This window comes from Gadus macrocephalus, chromosome 16, assembly GCF_031168955.1.
Source record: "Gadus macrocephalus chromosome 16, ASM3116895v1".
In the NCBI taxonomy this organism is placed as follows: domain Eukaryota; kingdom Metazoa; phylum Chordata; class Actinopteri; order Gadiformes; family Gadidae; genus Gadus; species Gadus macrocephalus.
This window is the reverse complement of record NC_082397.1, coordinates 8,897,759-8,922,272: the sequence shown is the minus strand read 5'-3', so window position 1 is coordinate 8,922,272 and position 24,514 is coordinate 8,897,759. Positions and strand designations below refer to the sequence as shown.

General features: G+C 44.4%; 2 protein-coding genes across 3 annotated transcripts; one reads left to right on the top strand and one right to left on the bottom strand.

The window, feature by feature from the left end:
- The first annotated feature begins 1,551 nt into the window (after nt 1-1,551).
- ywhag2 (3-monooxygenase/tryptophan 5-monooxygenase activation protein, gamma polypeptide 2) lies at nt 1,552-7,787 on the top strand. The gene is made up of 2 exons (XM_060074880.1): nt 1,552-1,836; nt 4,637-7,787. Exons 1-2 carry the CDS (start codon nt 1,750-1,752, stop codon nt 5,291-5,293), a joined length of 744 nt encoding a protein of 247 aa, XP_059930863.1. The 5' UTR covers nt 1,552-1,749; the 3' UTR covers nt 5,294-7,787.
- A 6,277-nt stretch (nt 7,788-14,064) lies between these two features.
- Nucleotides 14,065-24,310, bottom strand: camkk1b (calcium/calmodulin-dependent protein kinase kinase 1, alpha b). Of its 2 annotated transcripts, none has more exons than XM_060075145.1 (17): nt 23,955-24,310; nt 23,175-23,495; nt 23,019-23,066; nt 22,877-22,930; nt 22,749-22,800; nt 22,422-22,537; nt 22,192-22,228; nt 22,081-22,102; nt 21,883-21,971; nt 21,128-21,333; nt 20,036-20,089; nt 19,868-19,941; nt 18,969-19,056; nt 18,467-18,595; nt 18,042-18,145; nt 16,945-16,995; nt 14,065-15,889 (listed from the first exon to the last, which is right to left on the bottom strand). In XM_060075145.1, exons 2-17 carry the CDS (start codon nt 23,427-23,429, stop codon nt 15,823-15,825), a joined length of 1,446 nt encoding a protein of 481 aa, XP_059931128.1. In that variant the 5' UTR covers nt 23,430-23,495; nt 23,955-24,310; the 3' UTR covers nt 14,065-15,822. The 2 variants fall into 2 exon arrangements, with proteins under 2 accessions (XP_059931128.1, XP_059931127.1); XM_060075144.1 differs by having other exon boundaries at nt 23,175-23,499; nt 23,955-24,309.
- Nucleotides 24,311-24,514: the final 204 nt, after the last annotated feature.

The following is a 24,514-nucleotide window of genomic DNA, read 5'->3' as shown; positions in this document are numbered from 1 at the left end:
AAGCCAGGGCCTGGCTACTTTGGCTAATCCTCTTTGAGGGAAGTGGATCCGTTTTAATGTGCTGCAAGTGTGTGTGAGGCCGGGGACACCGGTCTCAGTCACACAGTATAATGTACGGGTGCATTGCCCTGCACACTGCATGCAGAGTGCAGGGGAAACGCAGTGGGGGCCCTCTTGAAGCAGGACTGCTGGATCAAGCTCAATCCACACCCTAGTGGTTTGTGCTAGAGATGACTTCGGGAGAGGAGGGGCAGATCAATGACACTTTATGAGACTCAGTCAACACCTTCTAGAGTCCAGAAGCTGTTAGAATCTAGACTAATGTCCTGTAGCTGATGTAGGCCTACTATTAACTAATGTAACCCAAAGCTTTACCTCTGTCCAGGTGAGCCTCACATAATCTCCTTCTAAAGAAGAGGAGATAATGAGTGTTTGTTTGTGTGTGTGTGTGTGTGTGTGTGTGTGTGTGTGTGTGTGTGTGTGTGTGTGTGAGACAGTGTGTGCGTGTGTGTTTAGTCTAGTGTTTAGGGTGGTTCACTCAACCGCAACCCCAATGCTCTTGAGCAAGATGCTTAACCTACTCATTAATCACCTGTATCTCAAAGTAACCGTCTGCTAAGTGAGAAAGATGCAGGTTATATATTAACTATAGCTTAGCACAGAGTAGTACAGTATAGTATACTGTACTACTCTGTGTAGACGGTTCAGTTGTAGGCCAATTTTAGTATCCCACAGTATAGGACCGTATAGGATTTGATTTCTCAGAAGACCATGTAGTGGATGTTGCAGGCGACCACTAAGCAAGATAAATACTGGCTCAATCTCATCTGCATCTGATAAAAGCACATGCTTTTAGCTAGATGTAAATCTCAATAAAATCACATCAAACAATATTTGTTGCATATTTTCTACGAGAGGACAACCGTTGTTATCTCGATGTTTCTAGAAACTTTTAACATGAGACGTAAAACATGATGATTCATCCTCGACCTGCGAATCCTTCTTAATGCCCATGCTGAGCCACCAGAGGGCGCCATAGGGTTGACAAAAGTGTCAACTCATTACCCAGCGCAATTCCTCACTGAGCACTGGAGCAGCCTGAAAGATGGACAGTTACTGCCCAACTCATAGAAAGCAATTGCCTCACTGGAGAATAAAGATATGATAATGATACACATTGCTTCGGGTTGCGTTGGAGAAGGTCGTAAAGTCACAATGGCTAGACAATGTCGTATTATTATCGCCATCATTAAGTAATCGCCTCGATTACTGGGCTCTTCTAATAAGCCACCTTCAAATCTGCTCAACAGCAATGCTGTTATCAGACGGATGGCAAACTAAAGAATGAACAACATTAGACACTTATATCGCAATTTTAACAATGACACGTGCAGAGACGCGCCCAGTTCGTTAGACCTACCTGGGCACATGACTATCGCGTAAAAGGGACTCCATTTCCCACAAAACCCCATAGTGGCACCGTTATCCCAATGAGCAAGGGGCCCATAGGAGCCCATAGCTTCCATGTATGGGATGTTACATCATTGCCAAGACACCCACCTTTTCTAAACGATGATGCAGCCGAGAGAAAGTGAGGAGGGGGAAAGAGTGCACAGACAGCAGGGAACAGCTGCAGCTCACGGTTCGCGGAGAAGAATCTCACTGCATTGCGATTAACAGAAAAAATAGCCATAGACTTACTTACACTCGATCTAGAATAACGTAAATAAACAATCCAACACATTAAACATGGTTGACCGTGAGCAGTTGGTGCAGAAAGCCAGGCTGGCTGAACAAGCTGAGAGATATGATGATATGGCCGCTGCAATGAAATCGGTGAGTCTATGGGAAACGAATATTTTTGATTCTGAATGTCACCATCTACTATAGATAGGCTATAGAGAGATGCATGTATAGATCTACGGCCCAGATGTGCAGGTGCATGATTCATTGAGATGTCTCTCGCCGTTAGATGCATGATGATGATGACAAGCAATGATGATGATCCAAGCAATGCACAAATATCCTACTTTACATTATGATACATGTATTTAATGATCCAACGTTAGACAAAAGGCTGTTCGTTTTAAAGCATTTCCTAAAAGTGCTTGGGATGTCTCTTTGGGCGGTGCCTTCCTCTTAACCCCACCGTACAACGAGAAGATACTAGAATCATATTCATTAGCCATGCATCTTCATTAGAGAAGCATCTGTCTCTCAGCTGTGATCTCAATGTCAGATGTTTGAGTTTATCTAGATTGTCTCCATTCTGTAATCTCCACTTGCCAAATATAAGTCTAATATATGGGGGTCCCATATCGACAACATACCTGCTTTATGAAACCAAATAAAATAACTCGAATTCTGGCTATAAATATGATGCAAAATTAGAGATTGGTGCAAATATGTTGAATGAGGAAAAATACAATTGGGAAACTAAATTGATGGATCTTCGAGAGCATAGTAACAGCTCTGTACTCTTAACAAACGTAGGAGGCAGTAGAATCTCTCTAGAATATTCTTTGTCATATTGCAGTGAGTCAATCGGAGCACATTTGGTTGTGGAATTTGTATTTTTCTTCTGTTGTACAGGATAATTGTTTTGGACTTTTCAAATTATTGTTCACATCACTTCACATTATTCTGTTGCTTCTGAGCAAATGTTTACCCCGTTCACATCCACTTCCTTGTTAATCTTTGGAGGATTTTATAAATTATTTTTGAGATATTTTTAATATTAGTAACTGACAACAAAATATTTGAGATGGAATATCAGTCATACCGGATCATACAGGACCACTGCCTGACTGGTCTTTGATCAGGCGTTCTATCCATTGGTGGCCCCTGTCGTTGACACATTTCTTATGGTGGAAGGTGGATGTCAGCTGGATTAATCAAATGCACTATTTGTCACACTGCAGTTAAAACAGAAACACTTTTTGTACAACTGCCAACCATAGGCCTACATAAACGACACTAGAGTCAAGACCAGTTTTAAAAAGGCTGATATCCTTGTTGAATTCAGAATTTTGCGTGACCTACAAAAACCCAACCGCTTCTGATTTTGGAATAGTGTCGTCATGGTGACCTATAGCATGGAGGGCCCTCTCACAATCTGTCTTGTCAGTGCAGTCCAAACTAGGCCTGTTAGAACAGGGTGCGGACTCTAAGCCAAGGGGAATCCCTTAGCTCGGCTACTCTGAGGGATCACTTGCTGACAGCGGAAAACGGGGGGTACGTCGTCCACAACTGTTCTCACTGCACAGAAGAGCTCAGGAACGCGTGTCCATAATGAGTGTTAAGAAGACACAGAACAGAACAGTGATGGTTTGGTGATTCTAAAAAAGTCACGTAAAAGTGTTGTAGAGTAACATCACCTTCGTTACTTTAATGCTATTATTAACCGACTGTATTTTAATCATAGGAAATAAAAGGCATTTGAGCGGTAACACAATATGGTATCTGCATTTCAGACCATATCTACTCTCATATCATGATATTTATCGGTTGCACCAGTATTCAGTTAAATGATCTTGGTATAGTTTCCAGGGCAACATTGTTTCAGACATTTGTCATCCCCTTACCCCCATGTAGGAGGATATTCAGTTAGTTAAAACCATCCATCTTTTTTGTATTTGTATTTGTCAAACAAAGCTCTATTCTAATACTACAACATCAGCTTCATTTGATAACGTATCGTGGTTTCCTCTTTGTTCCTTGAAGAGCATGAAAGTCAAACTCATGATAAAGTATTGCCGTTTTGGATTTGGCTGTACGTCTATGTCCCATACCGGCCACAGAGCGTCTCCCTATAGGTCCCGCTCTCTGCTCCATGATCCACTCCCAGCCTGTGACGTCATGCTTCTTGCGCTATTGTGCTATTGGCAAGAGAATGTCAGAGCCGCTTAAAAGGAAGGAGGGATCTGCTGCTAACTCATGGATGAGAGCCGCCTCGTACCAGGGCCAATTACAGTGTGTGTTCGGTGGATTCTTTCCTCTAAACAGAGGAAGGATTACACAGATGGCCTGCAGAACCTACCCCACTTGTACCCTTACTTGTTCCCTTGCAATACAAGTTCTTTTTTGGAACAACAATTCATGTTCCAGGACAAAGAGTATTAAATTGCAATGGGATTATGCCACTAATACATCGTTATGTTTTTTTTATTGGTATACAACCTGGTTACACAGGGTAGTCATGGCCTGGCATGATGGACAGGTGAACACATCAGCTGTAGCTCTGGAGAAGGTCACTGGGACAATGCGATGCAGGGGTTGGTTTTCATTTACAGTGCAGCTGCCGTGGAAAGCTCCCGGGAACAGGCTTCTGTCTTCAGTGCTCTTCTCTACGTTGAATATGGGCTCCTCGGTAGCTAGCTAGCTCGCGTTTGCTGTACTCATGGCAGCGGATGCTGCTGGTGCACTAAATTAATCTATCTCCATGGAAACTGTGGATTCCTCCAATGAAGAGTGGAACCTTGCACATCCCTGATGCTGTGCCTGGTGATTACTAGCTTGGCATTTATTTATTTCATTCTGAAAAAAAAGGTTGTCATAAAGGGTGTGTTTGAGCTGTCCCGCGGCAGGGTGACTTTGTGGAGCTAGTAGCCAATATGCTCTCTTCTTCCTCCCGCAGGTAACAGAGCTGAATGAGGCCCTGTCCAACGAGGAGAGAAACCTCCTGTCCGTGGCCTACAAGAACGTGGTGGGGGCCCGGAGGTCCTCCTGGAGGGTGATCTCCAGCATCGAGCAGAAGACGTCGGCCGACGGCAACGAGAAGAAGATCGAGATGGTGCGCGCCTACCGGGAGAAGATCGAGAAGGAGCTGGAGGCCGTGTGCCAGGACGTCCTCAACCTCCTCGACAACTTCCTGATCAAGAACTGCAACGAGACGCAGCACGAGAGCAAGGTGTTCTACCTGAAGATGAAGGGCGACTACTACCGCTACCTGGCCGAGGTGGCCACCGGCGAGAAGAGGGCGGCGGTGGTGGAGTCGTCCGAAAAGTCGTACAGCGAGGCGCACGAGATCAGCAAGGAGCACATGCAGCCCACCCACCCCATCCGGCTGGGGCTGGCGCTCAACTACTCGGTGTTCTACTACGAGATCCAGAACGCGCCGGACCAGGCCTGCCACCTGGCCAAGACGGCCTTCGACGACGCCATCGCCGAGCTGGACACCCTGAACGAGGACTCCTACAAAGACTCTACGCTCATCATGCAGCTGCTCCGGGACAACCTGACTCTGTGGACCAGCGACCAGCAGGACGACGAGGCCGGCGAGGGCAACAACTAAAGAGGGTGGTTCGACGACTTTGAGAGAAAAAATTTAAAAACACACACCCAACACGAAGAGCCGGTGGACTGGGGGCAGAGCGCTTTTGCCGATGAAACTACCGCAGCAGTTGTTTATTTTTCCATGTGTTAAATAGAATGGAAAGCGAGAGAGGGGGAGAGCAGAGGTTAAATCTTAGTTTTAGATATATATTTAAAGAGATATATATATACACACGGTTTGAGAGGGGGTCTTGTTGATTTTCTCTTTGACATCTTTGCCAAAACCACTGACATGTCAGTCAATCAGCCTGAAGTGGTCGATGTTGGATTGAAATGGCAGCCTCACACTGGCAAATAGGAACTGGTTCTGGTCCTAAGGAGATAAGCTGCTTAGTTAGGATTTTGCGTGACAGAGATGCATAGGAGACATTTGAGAGTTAAACATGAATATAAAAAAAAAAGCTTGAATGAGAATGCCTCAAAAAAAACAAGTTTGCGTTGGTTCCAGTGCTGGACTGAAGGACAATAGGAAGATGTGAGCCTTTGGTTCTGAATTTGATCATACGACCCAGAGTTTAGGATTTTAATCTGGTCCGAATTGACCCTGTTATTTCTAAATTGGATGAAAATATATTGAAGACATATTAATAAATATTCCCTCTTGCTATCTTTGGCAATGTTTGGCGTTTCACCTATTAAATGACATCTGTCCTATCTATGACAACTAGGTCACTGGAACCATAGATTATTTCGGAGGTAAAGATTGCTCAAGGCAGAGACTTAACCATATAAGACAGAAAAAATTACTTAAAGCAGCTTCAGAGTTTGTGGTTTACTTCTGTGTTTGTTTTATTAAATGCACTTGCCTACTATACTGTTTATTCAGTGTAAGATGATAACGACAATAATATCGACTATTCAATATTGTGCATGCTGGTGATGTATTTATATCCAGTAGCTTGACTTTATTAAATTATACTGTGGGTGTTAAGTATTCCTATGATTGAGAAAACAGGCTTTGTCTGATGTTGATTTCTATTTATGTTGGATTCATTTTCTGTTATGGTTTTAATTTGCTATACCAAAATGGTGTTCGTAAAAATTGACCTGTAATGGGAGTTGCTATAGTGAAATGCAATATGTGTATTTAATTTATTAAAGATAAAAAAAATGAATAGAATAGAGAAAAACACACCAGTGATCCCTTAATCTCATCTGCTGGTGTTTGTCAGATTTGAAGTATGGTCTTTTCGCCCATTAAAACTGTATTTAAGTACTTTATTTTATCATGCTTTTCCGTTTCACTAATCGTAACGTTTCCAAATCTACCTTCCACTGATGAATTCAAATCATGGACCATATTTTTTTTGATTTTATTTAACATTTGTATTGTTTTTATACCTTTCAGCTGTTCTTGAGTGGCAAAATATCTTGAATGTGTCATTATGTAGCAGTTGCACAAGAACCTAAAGTACAGCTATGAAAATAAAAAACAATATGACAAAATTATTAATGCACCATGTTCTGGTGTGTAGTGAGTTGTTGTAATGTCACCCAATGGTAAACTTTGCTTTAAATGAAAACCTTTTGGGATAAAAAAAAACCTGCTTTAGCCTTCTGTTTGTTGTGCCTCAAGTACAGTTGGTGCTTTTAATGGTTTGTGCCCATATTATATATTTATATACAATACCCAAATGTGAAAACATATGTTTGAAACCCATCGTTTTACGTTAGGAAACTGCTTACCATGGCCAAAAGAAGCTGCTGACATTGGTTTCTCTTGACAATGCTGCTAGTTCAATAGATTATTAGATTTACATGTTATGTGAATGTCGGTTAAAGGTACACTAAATAATGTACTTCGAAATGGCATAACTTAAAAGAGAGACGAAGAAATATTGAAGCGAAAGAAAACCAAGAGCCTTACAGGTTTTAAGTAACAATGTTAGTTCACAATTCACTGTTTGCTTATATTGTCACTATTACCTCACAGCGTAATGCATAGTTACTTTATGTTATATATTTAAAATATAGATGTGATGTTTAGGTGTTGAGGGAATGTAGATGTTTAAGTTTAAGTCTTCGCAATAGCATTAGCTTCCATCGAAAGACACTATAGTTTAAAATCTTGAATCGAATGCTATTCTGGTTTGCTATACGTTCTAGCCAGAATTACTCACTTTCTCAAATATATTTTTGAACACCTTGTTGGGAGTATTTCCTTCACTGATAAGAATATATCCTTGTGGAAAAATGTTTTGTTTTTATGTTTCCAGAACATATATTTTTGATTTTAGCTATGCATAGGCCAACAACAAGGTAAAACAACAATATTATAGTGGCAACCTCCCCCCAATATCATGTTTAAAAAGTAACTTCAGTGTGCTCATAGATTGGACAAACTTGTAGGCCTAAAAGTGTATGGAACAACAGAAAATGAAATGGATGCTTTCTGTGCTCAAAGCATATTTGGCTGTCTTCTGTTGCCCATTAAAGTTATTTGTTTAACAGTTTTTTCTTTTTTTTTGATTTCTCCTTGTATTATCATTATCATAGAAAGAACAATGCCAGAGCTTATTTATTCGCATTTGGCAAATGCAATGGGGAGCAAGTAATTAATTTTGGAAGCAAAATTCAAGGAGCACACAACAATTTAATAGCCCATACTGGAGGCCAATATAGCCTATCATAAGGGTGCCTCTACTGAAATACTGAAGTATGTATTACCAATTGTTCAAACAGCTTAGGAGCACAGCTAATCGCCCGTCTTATGTTCAACAATGGACAACCCAATTCCTTTAACCTCTTCGGGTGCCAGCCTGCCGTGTCTTCTGCCCGGCCTGCAGTCTCGTGCTGCAGCACTCAACCGTTCATCAGATGAATTTCTCTGCTTTGAACGCTGCTGCTTGCCAGCCAATAGCTGGCAGGCTCCCCCCTTCCAAAGCGACCAATCCGAGTGCTGTTGCTAGGGCTATAATAAGTCTCCTGCTATTTGCCAGGCTCCTTGCTGCACTGCTCAGACTCAGACACCTATCGCATCCTGCAGGAAGACCGCGCGTGCTGCACGGGAGCCGTCAGAATGTATAGCGATGACACCTCGACCCCCCCTATGTGCTGTAATGCACCGCAAGGATTTCATTACATTTTTGTCCTTATGTTATCAAATTCGTTTTTATCACTATTTTATTACCATAGCTACTAGATTATAGATGTGGACACATATTGGGGTTCTACGTTCATTATAATTTTAAACATTTAATTATGAAGTGGTGCAAATTATATGAAATTTGATGATGAATTATGATATACATTACAACCAAAGGTTTTTGATCCTAATGAATAATGAAATAACGTATCCATTATTAGCATGGCCTGCTAGATTAGAGCAACAATCAACCGTTTTGTTGATCAGAACCAGAGGCGATGGGGTCTGAAGGTGACATCCCCGTGGTGGTGAGAGAATTGGTCTGAACTCTAACCATAGTCAAGGAGCTCCCTGGGGCTCTCTGCCCATGGAGATGCCACTGCTGTCTTATCTGTGGGTCATTGCCTATAGGAATATTAACATCACTGCTGCAACTACACATACAGCATCCGTCTAGCATTCATCCTGCAGTTAGACTCTCCAATCATGATGGAGTTTCTAAGTGAGGGTATTAACGCTCCAACAGCATACTAATGTAATAATACCGTGATAGTAATTGGCTCACAGCACTGCCACCATGATGATAAAACCCAGCGACAGAGACCGACAGAGTGAAAGAAACAGACAGAGACAGAGAGAAAGAAAGAAAGAATCAGACTGAGACAGAGAGAAAGAAAGAAAGAATCAGACAGAGTGAGGAGAGAGAGAGACGGAGAATGATATAACAGACAGAGCTTAGGAGATTCAGAGACAGAAAGACAGAGAGACAGAGAAAGATATAAACAGATAGAGCGGTAGAGATAGAAAGAGAAGAGATAGACAGAGACAGACAGAGAGACAGAGACAGAGAGAGGAGAGAGAGACAGAGAAAGTTATAATCTGACAGAGAGATAGAGACACACAAAGAGAAGAGAAAAAGACACAGAAAGATACATTGAGAGATGATAGAGAGACAGAGACAGCAAGAGAGAGAAAGAAACAGAGACAGGGAGAAAGGAGAGAAACAGAGATAAATCCATTTCTGAATGCTCACCATGCTGGTTTATAACTGCATACATTACAGTATAGTATACACTATCCACTTGATTTACCACATCCAATCAGTGATCCCTGCATGCAGCACAACATGGGATTCCAACACTTCATCAAAGCCATTCTAGCAAGACCAGAGCTTTGTAGCAGTCGATCAATATAAGTTCTCTACTCTTGTTGACAGCAAACGTCTGGCCCACAAGTCCTTTAAACCTGGCAGGCTCCTGGGTTGTCTGTGAGCCATGGACACACTGGGGGGGTCCAGGCTGGCCATGGTGGCACTGTGAGACATGTATGCAGTGTGGGACTGCATGCAGAATTACAGCAGTCAGTGAGAGATTTACGACTGTGAGGGAGACGCAAAGAGGGGAGGCAGAGACAGAGAGAGGGAACGATAGAGAAGAGAGAATGAGATGAATAAATGGGTGAAACCGAGCGAGACAGAGACAGACACACAGAAAAAAGACAGGAGAGAGAGAATGAGAGAGAGAGAGAGAGAACGAGAGAGAGAGAGAGCGCGAGAGAGAGAGAGACAGCGTGCGCACGAGAGAGAGAGAGAGACAGAGACAGAGAGAGAACGAGAGAGCGAGAGAGAGAGAGAGACAGAGAGAGACAGAGAGAGAACGAGAGAGAGCGAGAGAGAGAGGGAATGAGGAAGAGAGAGAGAGAACTATGAAAGAGGACCCTTGTCACTAGTGAGAACAGAGCTGACTATCCAACAGAGCTATCCTATAAATAGGGCTTCTTGCAGCCTTTGAGTAGACAGTGAGTCAATGACAGACATCAATGTGACAGACGGGCCACTGAAGAGATACGGTTCTGCATAGAGAGCCATTCCCGGACCAGGGCAACTGGCCCGGGGGGTAACAGTTTACCTCTGCAGGTCATGTGCAGAGGACACATCAACTCCACGGATAAAAACCCAAGTTTTCTTAATGTTCGTAGAACATTCATGATCTGTGAAAACACCAAAACACAGCAATGCAATGAGTTGTCTTCTCATTGTAAAGTATAAATGTTATGGAGGACTGCTGCACACTCAATTATTCATTCCTGCATTTAGACTTTGTATTATTTATCCAAAGCACCACCATGTTCAGCAGAAGGATTTTGAAGGAGCTATTTCAGGAGCAACTTGTCCCAAAGAAATGAGTAGACATTGCATCTGATTGTCAGTACAATTCATATTCTTTGAGCCTATTTAAGGATGAGTTTTGTCCATACATTCAGCCTGTAAACGTATATATAAATAGAGTTAATCAAACATGTTTGTCAAGCCGAGTTTCCATTCTTTCCTGATAGCATCAGATGTGAAGCATCTAAAGAATGGGGATGACAGAAGTAATAATAGGGATTCTATAATTATAACCTCTCTTCTACACTAGTTACATCACCCACAAATGTATTTTTAGCTATTCCAATGCAGAAGCTCCAAAATCATTGACTAACAATATCAGGCTCCATGTCATTTATGACGACTACATACAGCAAATAAAAAACACCACTAACCCGACTATGCATCAGGTTGGTCGATGGTTAATGAAAACCTCTTTAGTGGAATTTGTTGTTGGCTCACAAGTAATAACAAGAAATATTCATACCCTTCAGTAGCCCACTTCCAATATTGTAAAAATAATAAAACATTAGAACCAAAATAAAAAAAAGCTCAAATTATTGGTAAGTAAAGGCAGGAGAAGTATACAAATCTTTAGGTAGAATTAGGAAAAGGAGAAGACCCCCTATAATGTACAAATGAGACCTGATGATCAGAGCAACGAATATCCGTGACTCAATCTGTGTTCTGCTCCACAATCGACTGGGGAACTAAATCCTGTATGAATGCATATGAGGTATGAAGAGATGAAGAGTTGATTGCTACAGTCACTTTGACTGCTCAAATAATGCAATACGTTTTAATAATCAAAACCTGCAGATATCACGATTATAAAGTCAACATTTGGTAGTAACCAGTTAGTAAATACAGAGATATATTACATTGCAAGAAAAACATGCTGACTCATTTGATTAGATTAGAATTAGCTTTATTATCATTATTCAGGGTAAGGGTATAGAGCTAATTAAATGCAGTTAGCATCTAACGAGAAGCACAAATGTAGTGTTATTTACAGATATGCAGGAGATGTAAGTGCAATAGCAAAGTAATGCAATACTTTACAATATAAACAGTGGTGAACCGTGGAGGGCTCCAATAAACAAAAGATAGTGCAAATGTTGCTTGTTTGTACGGTATTAAAGGCATCTGTTCCTTTGGTGCTGCGTATAGCAAGTGCAGATAGTATAGTATCTGTAGTATAATAAGTGCACAGTATAGCAACATACAGTTGGTTGAAAATTGAAATAAGGTTGTATACAAATGTAAGGTTGTCACCGGAGTGCTTTACGGACTGATGCAGAGCTGCTGCCACAAAGGGATGCGGTTCAGGAGTATGCTCTCAAAGTCCAGCGGTAGAAGTCCACCAGTATCCTGTGACGAAGGCAAGGTTTCATAAGCCTTCTTAGGAATTAAAGGCGCGGTTGCCCCTTTTTTTTTTACCAGGATTGATGAGTTTAGGGACCAGGTTAGATCATCAGAGATGTGGGCGCCAAGGAGCTTAAAGCTTGACTTAAAGCTTTTATCCAAAGCGACTCACTGCGGTTAATGCACACATTCACACACCCACGGCGGTGTCAGCCATGCAAGGCAACAGCAAGCTCGTCGGGAGCAGTAAGGGCTGAGTGTCTTGCTCATGGGACACCTCGAGACTCTAGGAGCCGGGGATCGACCTAGAAACCAGTCAACCCGCTCTACCTCCTGAGCTAAGCCGTGCCGCGCCTGTTTCCCGGGATGATCTCCTGTTCTTCGGGGAGTTAAGCACCAGGTTGGGGTCGGCACACCATGCAGCCAGGTGCGAACCTCATCCCAGTAGGCCGTCACGATACCACCTGTGTTAAGCCCTCCCACCGTGGTCTCATTCGGCTAACTTGATTATGGTGTTGGAGTCATGAACAGGGTCGCAGTCATCACGGGTGAACGGGGAGCCCAGAGGAGGGCTCAGCACGCTGCCTGGTGGCACGCCGGTGTTCAGGGTGAACGCGTCGGAGTGGAAGAGTGTCTGACTCAACAACGGGGGTCTGTTGAGTCCTGGGACAAGGGGAGGTACTGGTACCATGCTGGCTGAGCTTGGAGATCAGCCTGTAGCGGATCTCAGTGTCAAAAGCTGAACTGAAGACAATAAACAGCCTTTTAATGTACAAGTTCTGCCCTGTCCAGGTGTGTCAGGGCAGAGTGAGGAGCCGGGACCGCTGGCTGCAGTGGTTGGGAAACGGGTACAGGTCCAATGTGGCAGGCAGACCGGGTTTTAGGTGTGAACTGATTTCGGGTAGCCCTTGGCAATGATTGGGGGAGAATGCGACCGGATGGAAGTCGTTAGAGGGCATAGCATTGGAGTGGTTTGGCACTGGCGCCATGATGGCGGTTTTAAAACTAATGGCGATCACTGGCCGGGCCAGGGATAGATTGAAAGTGTCTGTAAAGACCCAGGCCAGCTGCTCTGGGCAGGCACTCAACACAAGGCCGTTATTCTGATTGTGTGGAAAAGCTCACAATAAGAACAATGCCTCATTTTGTTTCAGAGATAGACTGATTCATCTGTTCATTAAAAGGTCCATGAAAAATGCAAGTCATGCAATAGCGAGAGTGCGACGTTAAATCAATAATTGACACAAATCCAAAACATATTAACAACAGCCTGAATCCAAATCTCTCTATTCCCCGACTAATCAAACTGTCAACCCACATCCACACATTTTCAAAAACCTTATGCTCCGTCTCAAATTGACACGCATCAGTCACGCCAAGTGGCCGGCGGCCATATTACACCTCCTCGCGTCTGCGAGTGCAGCTGATTACACAGACCGCTGCTGGGAAAACCCCCGCATCGGCAGAGCGCCTCACCCAGGGGAGAGGGCAGGGAGAGGGCAGGGTAGGCGGGCCACCATGGAGGTATCCACCGTGTTACCAGGGGAGGGGGGACTTGTTCATGTGGATATATTTGTATTAATGGTATTATATTCTGTTGTATATTATAATCCTAGTAGGCACATAAGGGCTACTTGGTAAGGATTTTTTATATTTTTTATATAAGATAACACTTTAATAAAGGTACAGTTAAACATAGAATTATACATTTATTACATTCGTTTCCTGTGAATTACAATATTCATGAAAAAGGGGTTCAGGAACATTTATGTTTTATATATATATAAAAGTATTATAAAGTATGTGATATTGCAAGAGGTAATATAAGCTCCTATAATTCGTTGTGAATCAGGTTAGAGGGCGGTCATCAACAGTGTTGGGCTCCTATCCTCCATCAGGGCTCAGTTGCCCTGTTGCATGGCAACTGTTTCCACAGGAATCCATACACTATAGCGATAGAAGAATGTGAACAAACACACTTGTAGCTTCGTTTCATGTCATTTCCATGTCTATAAAAACAGTCATTTTTGCATGTTTGTGTTGCTAATAAGTGCAGAGTATGTCTCCTGTACAAGATTAAAACAAGTCAAACAAGACAGTTTTGTATTGCAAGCGTGTATTGAAATTTAACGTAAAAAACGCACACAGTATCAACAAGGTCTAATTCACAGAAACGATATTTTAAGCTGCCAATATCCATTTAAACACGAAATCAACCCTTGTTTCCCTCTGGATATCCCCGGTTCATGTATACTTTGCTTCGGTGCTTTACATAACGAACGGTCTCGTCTGATTACAATACCTACTCTGAGAGCAGCCCGACATCACATGGTATTATGACTGTAAGTCATTTTATTAATGCATGGCGATGTCAGCTCACTCCCAAGCTTATAGCTCAACAAGCGTGTAGGTTAGCATCTGCTGCCTCCAAAAGGCAAGTCTGACGGATCGATAGGTTTGATCAACTTCAGACTTAAAGACTGTTGCTGCCGTTTCTCCTCCTTACTGTAGTCCAGCTTTCTTTTTGCTGCATCATGCCCCCCCCTCTTCCCTTCCTCCCTCCCTCCCTCCCCTCCCCTCATATCAATACAATACATCTATGTACATCTCTACTTATCACCAATATGCAGCCAGAAATATATCAAGTGCATTGAGAGAAAGGTAAGAAAAAAAGGAGAACATTTATTAAGGGATATGTAAATATTCACACAACTGAGGTTTTTTGTTTCATGAAAAGCCTTCCTCTGAAGATCGGAAAGTCAATATTGAACACTAGTTTGGTTGACGTTATGTATTTATCTCTGACCAAGATCGTTTATGTGGGGGCGGATACGGGCTTTTCAGGAATCAAGTCACTGGATATGGAGAGAGGTATTTGCTGGCTATGGCTCGGGCTCCCTGCCGCCATCTAGTGGCCACACAAATAACACGCAGTTGCAAAAATGCCAATGTATAGGACTGCAGTGTTATGGTATATTCCTAACAGGGCAAATCTTAGGAAGAGTTAGATTGTCTGCGTTTCCGATCATTTTTGTGTACTACAAATATTACTGGATGCTTAACTTTGAGACTGAATTTCTTCCTCATCATACAATGAATTTGGGCGAATCAGTGACGACAACGAAGACAGCACAAAGATAGAATAAAGAATCAGCCTTCTGTGCTGCCCCCTAGTGGTGCACGTTTGACAAAAGCCCCGATGGCGCACGATGCACATTGACTTCGGTCTAGAAATAAGTGAAGCTTAGCAAAAACATCCTCAACTGAGGACTATTCAGCTATTCAGTATCAATGACTACACATACAAAAAAGGAACAATTCACCTATCATTGTGTATGCAACCAATGATACCAACTGCCACCTCTTAATCCATCCAGAACAATAACTTAAGTACTTTAGAATCTCGATGATTGTTTTAAATCGTCCTTCATTTTGTATCACAATCATATTTTGGTGGTACATTATCAAAACCAAACAATCAAATCATGGGCCCAACTGAATGGTGGATCTTCAGTTGGGGGAGGGGGAGGAAGGGAGAGAGGTGTACTCAGAGGAAAGAGGTAGGGGGAGGAAGGGAGAGAGAGGTGCACTCAGAGGGGAGAGAGAGAGGTAGGGGAGGAAGGGAGAGAGAGGTGCACTCAGAGGAAAAAGAGAGCGGGAGGAAGGGAGAGAGAGAGAGGAGGAAGGGAGAGAGAGAGAGAGAGAGAGCGGTATACTCAGAGGAAAGAGAGAGAGGGGGAGGAAGGAAGAGAGAGGTTTACTCAGAGGGAAGAGAGAGAGGGAGGAAGGGAGAGAGAGGGAGGAGGAAAGGAGAGAGAGAGGTGTACTCAGAGGGAAGAGAGAGGGAGGGGGAAGGGAGAGAGAGTGGTACTCAGGGAGAAGACGTGGAGGTCTAGCTGGACTCGGGGATGGCGTCGTCCTCATAGAGATCCTCCAGCTCCCCGTCGATGCTGCCCCTCCTGTGGACCACACAGCTCTCATTACATCATGCGTGAAGGCCCTTCACCCTCATTGGCTCAGCTACGCCTTAACGAGGCTGTATTCACCCTCATTGGCTCAGCTACGCCTTAAAGGCACCCAGTGCAACTTTCGAGGCTTAAAAATAAACATTCAATTTCTAGTCTTTTTTACACGTAGTAAGTTTCAATAACTCCATACCATTACATACCGACATTTAAGCAGCAAAGATGAGACGTCGTTGTGTGGTGAGAACTGATACAAAATCGATAACAACAACAATGCCGCCATTTTCTTTATTTTTTGTAACCTACAATAAATAAAGCAGGCTTCCAGTCAATGGAAAAATGGCTTCCCCCCACCGGCGATTGTTGTTGTTTACGATTTTCTATCAGTTCTCACCACACGACGTCTCATCTTTGCTCCTTGAATGTCGATATGTAATGGTATGGAGTTATTGAAACTTACTACGTGTAAAAAAGACTAGAAATTGAATGTTTATTTTTCATTGAATGTTTACATAAAGTTGCACTGGGTGCCTTTAACGAGGCTGTATTCACCCTCATTGGCTCAGCTACGCCTTAACAAGGCTGTATTCACCCTCATTGGTTCAGCTATGTCTTAACGAGGCTGTGTTCACCCTTGTTGGCTCAGCTACGCCTTAATGAGGCTGTATACACCCTCATTGGTTCAGCTATGTCTTAACGAGGCTGTGCTCACCCTCGTTGGTTCAGCTATGTCTTAACGAGGTTGTGTCACCCTCATTGGCTCAGCTACGTCTTAACGAGTCTGTGTTCACCCTCATTGGTTCAACTACCTCTCAACGAGGCTGTGCACCTCTTTGTTTGAAGTAGTGAGGCCATTAAAAGAGTTTCAGTTTTTTTCTTTCCCACAATGCACTTCTTCAACTGTAAAATAAATAAATAAATAATTAATAATCAAATAATAAGCGTCTTTGTCGTTTGTGCGTGTGCCGCATTACGATACACTCAGATGGGGTGGTCCCAGCAGTGGAGAGCTGTGGGACACTGTGAGTGACTCCTACACGTGTACTCACATCAGCGACGGGTGGACGTGCATCGAGGAGCCCAGCAGACCCCAAGTGCCCCTGCAGTGGAGACACAACAAAGGGGACAAGAGAGGTCGGTGCAGAGTCCACTCCGGTCGCTACCCACCCTATCTGTGAGCTCAGCAACACGTATCAATAACACACACTGTGCAGAGTCTGGTGTTCATACACCAGGGAAGGAGGAAAAGGTGGTCCTCCTCTTGGTTTTATCTTTCCATTATGCGGGGAGTTAATCACTGTACTGGTGTGTGTGTGTGTGTGTGTGTGTGTGTGTGTGTGTGTGTGTGTGTGTGTGTGTGTGTGTGTGTGTGTGTGTGTGTGTGTGTGTGTGTGTGTGTGTGTGTGTGTGTGTGTGTGTGGAGGAGGATCAGCACAGCTCTGCAGGGTTTTAAGTGGAGGTGTAATTACTGGTGCCAGAGGGCCCCCCCCCCCCCCCCCCCACCTCCGCCCCTGCCTCTATGCAGAACTCTCTAATGGATAACACAGCAGTAGCAGCGAGCGGCGCAGAGCATTGGCACAGCCTGGGGGTTTAACATTTAGCTCGTCGCTAGAGGATGGAGTTAAACACTCTTATCTGTCGGAGCTCCATGCTCCCTCGTGACCTCATGGTGATCAGACAGTACAATAACAGAAGCTATTAGTTAGTTAATGTTAATGTTAACGGATCTACGGCGACAATGATCAATAAACATAGACAGAAAGAGTCAGAAAGAGATAGACAGAAACAGAATACATACGTTAGTCTGAACAGTAGCCTAAATATGTAAAGTATGCGGCCTGGATTAATGCAACACACACATTTAATGTGTGTGGGTTACTACGTATACAAAGTGTGGTCGATAAATAATTAACATTTGTTTTTCTTAATTTATTTAACATCGACCCTTTTGACGCTGTGGGATATTGTATGCATGTTGCAAGTGTGTTCACACTGGTGGTAACTGGTTCCAGTGTCTGAACTGACAGTGTGCGTTTAAGGTGGTCGTCTACTTTTATGAGTGGTATCTGTGCCTTGTTGCTGGCCCACTGATCTTTGGGCCCTGAGCTGTTCTGGTTAGGGGGGGTTGGGGGGGGGGTGCACTTACGTGAGCAGGCCACCAGGGGCCGACATTGAACGCTCGGCCCGGCTCCTGGGGCTGTCGAAGGGGTTCCCGAAGGAGCGCTTCCTCAGCATGGACTTCACCAAGATCTGCAGAGGAACCAAGTGGGACGGACCCCATGAAGCCCCCAGTACCACAGGAACCACAGGGGAACCATCTCTACAGACAGTAAGAACCACACTCGGTCCTATTTAAAAGGTGACGCTATTCCACCAGGCATGAGTGTGATTGGCCGTTACAAGCCGTTTTGAAAATCGGCCTCTTCTGACATCACAAGTGGGCGTGTCCACCTAGATGTACCCTGGATAGACCAGTCTACCAGCCCACCCAGTGGGCTGGTAGACTGGTCTACCAACAGGAGACCTTTGATATTTAGCTAGTGTCCACGTGTCGGGGAGCTCGCTGCTCACCACGGCGGAGAGGCTGGGGATAAGGCGGATGCTGTTCTGGACCTCCTCCTCCGTCACCTCCACCGCCGTGCAGTGCTCCTCCTCCAGGGGCAGGGGGTCCGCACCGTGCTGGGTCATCCACGGGTGCAGCTGTGGACACGCACACGCACACACACAAAGTTAGACACACACACATTTACACACACACACACACACACACACACACACACACACACACACACACACACACACACACACACACACACACACACACACACACACACACACACACACACACACACACACACACACACACACACACGTCTAGCATTTGACCCAGATTCTCGGTTCGAACCCCAAAGTGCTCAATCTACCCACAGGCATCTTTAAATATGATGCCTAACCCCAACCTCCGATAGTATCGGAAGTTATTAATTATAATAACTCACGGAGGCTGCTGTTGAGAGAAGCATCTGTGGAATTTTAAAATAAATATTAACTCTGGTGTCTCTTCTCCACTCACCTTGATTTGAGGAATCGTGATTCTGGTTTCTGGGTTTTTGTCCAGCATCAATAGGATGAGCTCCTTTAGGTCCTCACTTAGGGTCGTTCTGCAGTAGAAAGCATCAGGTTCAGGTGTCCAAGCTCATTCTCTAATGATAATGTTGATCTTCGAACATCTCTTCAAACATTGAATTCTTTATGATGGTTATTATTAAATACTAAACTCAGCAAAGCAACATATTTTGTCCCAGCTAAAGGCTTCTAATACCAATCTGGTGAACCCTCATCCAAAGTCTTACAAAATCACTAGTGCATACACCTTTCAGTGGGAACCAGACCTTATTCCAGCCATGCCATGCTGCTCTACCAGTGGAGCTTCTGGCTTTAATCCCATGTGCCCTCAGGCCATCTGTAGCCATCACTGAGCGAGAAGCCTAAGCTGACCCCTGCCCGCTCATTCGAGACTTTTCTCTGTATTCACCATCGGTTGCTCTGGAGAGAAGTGTCTGCTTACTGACCACAGAGCCACTGAACTAAGTAAAGATTTAGACAGGTTTTCCATGACCTTGCCATTCCAATCACACACACACACTGAATGGTGGATCTTCCTATGTTTAGTGGATGGAGGGAGTCTTCGTTGAATTGCTGAGAATCAAGCCCGACTTTGGTCAAAATGATGTTCTTATAGGAGCAAGAGGGTTTCAGAACGTCTATCTCTATCATCTATGCTTCTTGTTTTGGTCAAATAATATGCATTATTTTGTAGTATTGATGTTATAATGAACTCTCTTTCAATTGGTTTCAGAGCAGGGTAGACACAGCCTTAGCTTCCCTCATTGCTACGAGCCTCAGCTGTGCCAAGCCGAACGACACACAAATGCAAAAGCCCACATGATTGGTCAAAACAGGTGTACTTACTCTTGTGGAAAACACACTGGTTCATTCTTGATTTTGATGTGCAGCTCAACAATGAACTCATGGTAAAAAGGGCACTGCAACGAGATGTCAGAGAGTCAACACATATCTTTGAGCTGTCGTTGTTTGTCAGGTATTGTTTCGGTGTGTGTGTTTTTATGGCTGTCTTACCTTCCCGTACACAAAACAATATAACGTCACGCCCATCGCCCACACATCTAAGGCCTGTTGAAAACATACAGAGAACAACATTCATCATTCTGTCAATATTCACTCACTCCCCATACACAGAAAAATAGAAGCAGCACTTACTTATGTTGAGCCTCCAGCTGTCTATAAGATGAATGCGAAACCTTTACATTACCATCTCTATTTATTTACATTGTACACACTAAAATACTGTACAATGTACTTTTAATGTGTGCTCTGGTTATCGACTGAGCTAAGCTGGACATTTAGCCGTGGTAAGATCTGGCAGGGTGTTCATGACCATTAAGCACTATCAAGAGTATTTACTGTTCAACCCCAGCATGTGGAACTGCTACACGACCTCACACAAGACCTTCTACATCACCTCCATCAGAACCAAGCCCTCCACCTTCACCTTCTACATCACCTCCATCAGAACCAAGCCCTCCACCTTCACCTTCTACATCACCTCCATCAGAACCAACCCCTCCACCTTCACCTTCTACATCACCTCCATCAGAACCAACCCCTCCACCTTCACCTTCTACATCACCTCCATCAGAACCAACCCCTCCACCTTCACCTTCTACATCACCTCCATCAGAACCAACCCCTCCACCTTCACCTTCTACATCACCTCCATCAGAACCAACCCCTCCACCTTCACCTTCTACATCACCTCCATCAGAACCAACCCCTCCACCTTCACCTTCTACATCACCTCCATCCGAACCAACCCCTCCACCTTCACCTTCTACATCACCTCCAACAGAACCAACCCCTCCACCTTCACCTTCTACATCACCTCCATCAGAACCAACCCCTCCACCTTCACCTTCTACATCACCTCCATCAGAACCAACCCCTCCACCTTCACCTTCTACATCACCTCCATCCGAACCAACCCCTCCACCTTCACCTTCTACATCACCTCCAACATAGCCTTCTCCACACCCACCACCCTCTCCGCCACCATACCCTCAACCCCCTCCTCCATCACCACCTCCTCATCACAAACTTCTCCACCACCAACCCCCACCACCACCACCACCATGGTCGTGGGTCAGCCCTGACCTTGCCACTGAAGCCAGCTCCCTGCTCCAGCTCGGCCATCATCTCTGGGGCCATGAAGGCAGGGGTCCCCGCCATGCTGGAGAGGCGCGCGTCGCTGCCCTCAAACACGTTGCTGATGCCAAAGTCCGCTATCTTCACGTGGCCGTCCTCCCCTAGCAACAGGTTGGTCGGCTTGATGTCTCGGTGGATGATCTTCTGGTAGTGCACTTGAAGATGAAACGTACGTACGTGGACTGTTATCTGACTCGATCCCTGAATGTCTCCCTCATGTGGGCAGTCTACCTGTGGCCATCCTATAGGTGTTCCTGTCATGTATCTAAACAATGCAAGTCGCTGCTGATAAAACCTCGGCTAAATTTTCATTTCCATTTAGGGAATTTAGCAGATGCTTTTATCCAAAGCGACTTACAATAAGTACATTTGTCAGAAGAAAAACAATCTATCACTGTCGGTACGGTTGGGATGCTCAAAGAACCAAGTGCCAAGCACTTGCAATTGTTAGGTTAACCCATTCCCTGTATACAACAAAGCTAGCTAGGATAAGATGCTACACGATGCTAAGAACGATTTTTAAGTGCCAGGATGTACAACATACAATAAGTGCATAAGGAGGGTGGGAGGGGGTGGGGGGTAAGGAAGGAGGCAGAGTCCAGGTGAACTCTGAACAAGTGAGCCTGATCATGTTTGATTCAAATAATCTTGCCGTCATGAAAACATGAAAAGTACAGACAATTTATTCCAGGGGGAGCACTCACAGTACTCTATGCCGAGGAGAACGTCTCTGAAGTAGAAGCGAGCCTGCTCTTCTGTGAAGGGGGTTTTAGTGGGAACGTCCATCACCGCCCTGCCGGATTAGACAACAACCAACACAATTAACACTCCAACGTTCATATCATGGCTCCCACTTTACATCACAGCCCGTGAACATACGGGACAAACGCAGGAACACGTACCCCTTTGTCATCAATTCGAAAGCTTGAAAAGTAAAACAAGAATTGAATCAAGTATTTTTGGTTTGAAAACATTTTGACAAGTGTGTGATGAGGGAGTGAGTGACTTCCTACCCATGTGGAGGTTGTCTTCACCGGGATCATCAAGCACCTGCAACATATGGCAGTTAGACTTTTATATGGTAATGGTGTGTTCTTGAATCCTCGGACGCCATCCTTCCGAGTTGCACTTTTGACGTCATCTCGTCTCGAAGCATTTATAGCATTCCTGTTCGTCTTTGTGATTGTGTCATGAAATTGACTAGTTGTTGTTGAATGAGCTACAGGGGTAGCATCGTGCTAACCTCCACTAGCTTCACGATGTTGTGGTGGTCCAGCTTCTTCAGGATAGCGATCTCCTGGTACACCCTCTGCAGAGGCTCCTGGGGTTTGGAGCAAGACCCCTGGGGAGGGGGGCGGCCTGGAGACACACACACACACACACACACACACACACACACACACACACACACACACACACACACACACACACACACACACACACACACACACACACACACACACACACACACACACACACACACACACGCGAGGATATGCAACAAACCAAGGCATGCAGAAATGGGAAAGTAAGAACTTTCTCCGAAGCAGAAGAAAGTAGAACCACTTACGTAGAAATCCACACTGCTTCAGCATCTTCTTTTTTGAGACCACCTTCATGGCCTAAAGGAGGAGGATTCACAATCAACGGCCAATCAATCAATACACATCGACCACCAATCTGGGAACTGTGACTTACATAGAACTTTTCCGCATCCTCATTGTAGGCTAATTTTACCACCCCGTACGAACCCTACAGTTGGGACAAAAAGTATCGTTAGACCGCAACAGACCTAATCCAACAGTTTTGGATTAGGTTTGGATGTCAACTAGAAGTTCACCTTCCCAATCTCCGACTGCAGCTTATATTGGTTGAGCTGGACACAATCCTACAAAAAAAAAAAGGTTAATATTAAACCCAACCAATATTCTGTAATAAGGATTCCAGCACGCACCACAGCAACAAAAAAAACCTGCGCTCTAATTGGCCGGTTCACCTCGCCGTCGGTGATGGACACGCGCTTGGTCTCGATGGTGGGCTGCCGGGCGCCGCGGGACCCCCGCTCCTGCAGGGACAGCTTCCTGTCGGACATGGTGAGCCGGTGGGGCGTGGTGCGATGGGGTCCGCTCCGGTAGCCGTTGGGCGGGGTCATGTGGCTGGAGGTGGTGCTCATGGCCGCCACCATGTCAGCCAGCTCGCTGTTTTCCGAGTCAGGCTCGGCGCGGCCCGCACTGGGATGATCCGCGCTCATGGTTACCCCGGGGGTCGAAGTTCACAGCGGGGGTTCAGCTGTGCCCGGTGGCGTCGCAGGAGACAGCTTCCTTGTGGACAAACCGTGTGTTTGGGGCTCAGTTGTTAATTTTGTTTTTAGTTTTCTTCTATAAGGCTCAAAATATAAATGATTGAAATTATAGAAACGGAGATGGTTGTTTTAAAATAGGCTTGGAAAACTCTTAATTCTAATGTGTTTGTAAAACGAGGAATTAAAGCCTACTTCAGATATCCATGCATGCCACTTATCGAAAGCTTACACCTGGATGCAAAGGGAATAACAACGCTGACAATTCTTTAAATTGAAGATTTAAAAAAAAGTAATTTATAAGCTAGTTTCACCATGATGGTCGTTCTGACGGTCGTCATTAGCTTCGCTCTCGCCCCACTCAGAGCGATAAACAAAAGGATCAACAGTCAACACTAACACCAAACTCAAATAGACTACCTCTTCCTACGACCTTAACACATTTTACCCTGCACACATTATATTTAATATACTCACAACAAGCTGCTGGCTATGACATCGACGGCTGGCACGGTTGACTTGCAGCATGCTGTCCCGGCGGTATTTAGGAGGAAATCTCCTCTTGTGGTGCAGGACTTTCACTGATGAAGTTAGATGAACCGGATGGTCAGCGCAGAGGATTAGCCGGGGGCGGCCGCATATAGCCGCTACATGTTTATTCTCAGTGTGTTTACCGCCTCCAGGGCCGCGCTGAGCTCCGTCCGAGTCGGGGAAAGTTTATAACAATTACGCCTAATAGGATGTAAGGAGTCATGGCCAACAACCATGATCACAGTGTGGCGGGATGTCGGCGAGGGGACTACAGACTGGTGCATGAAGGGCCAAAGGATGTGCTGCCAAATGCAATTCGAATGTTTTTATTAAAATAAATCGATTGTGTGGATTTTTCTTTGCACTCACTAAATTATAAATATTAATAACTTTCAAATCTTTATTTGTATTCATTTTCAGATATACATTTGTTGTAGTGCTTTTATATATATATATATATATATATATATATATATATATATATATATATATATATATATATATAT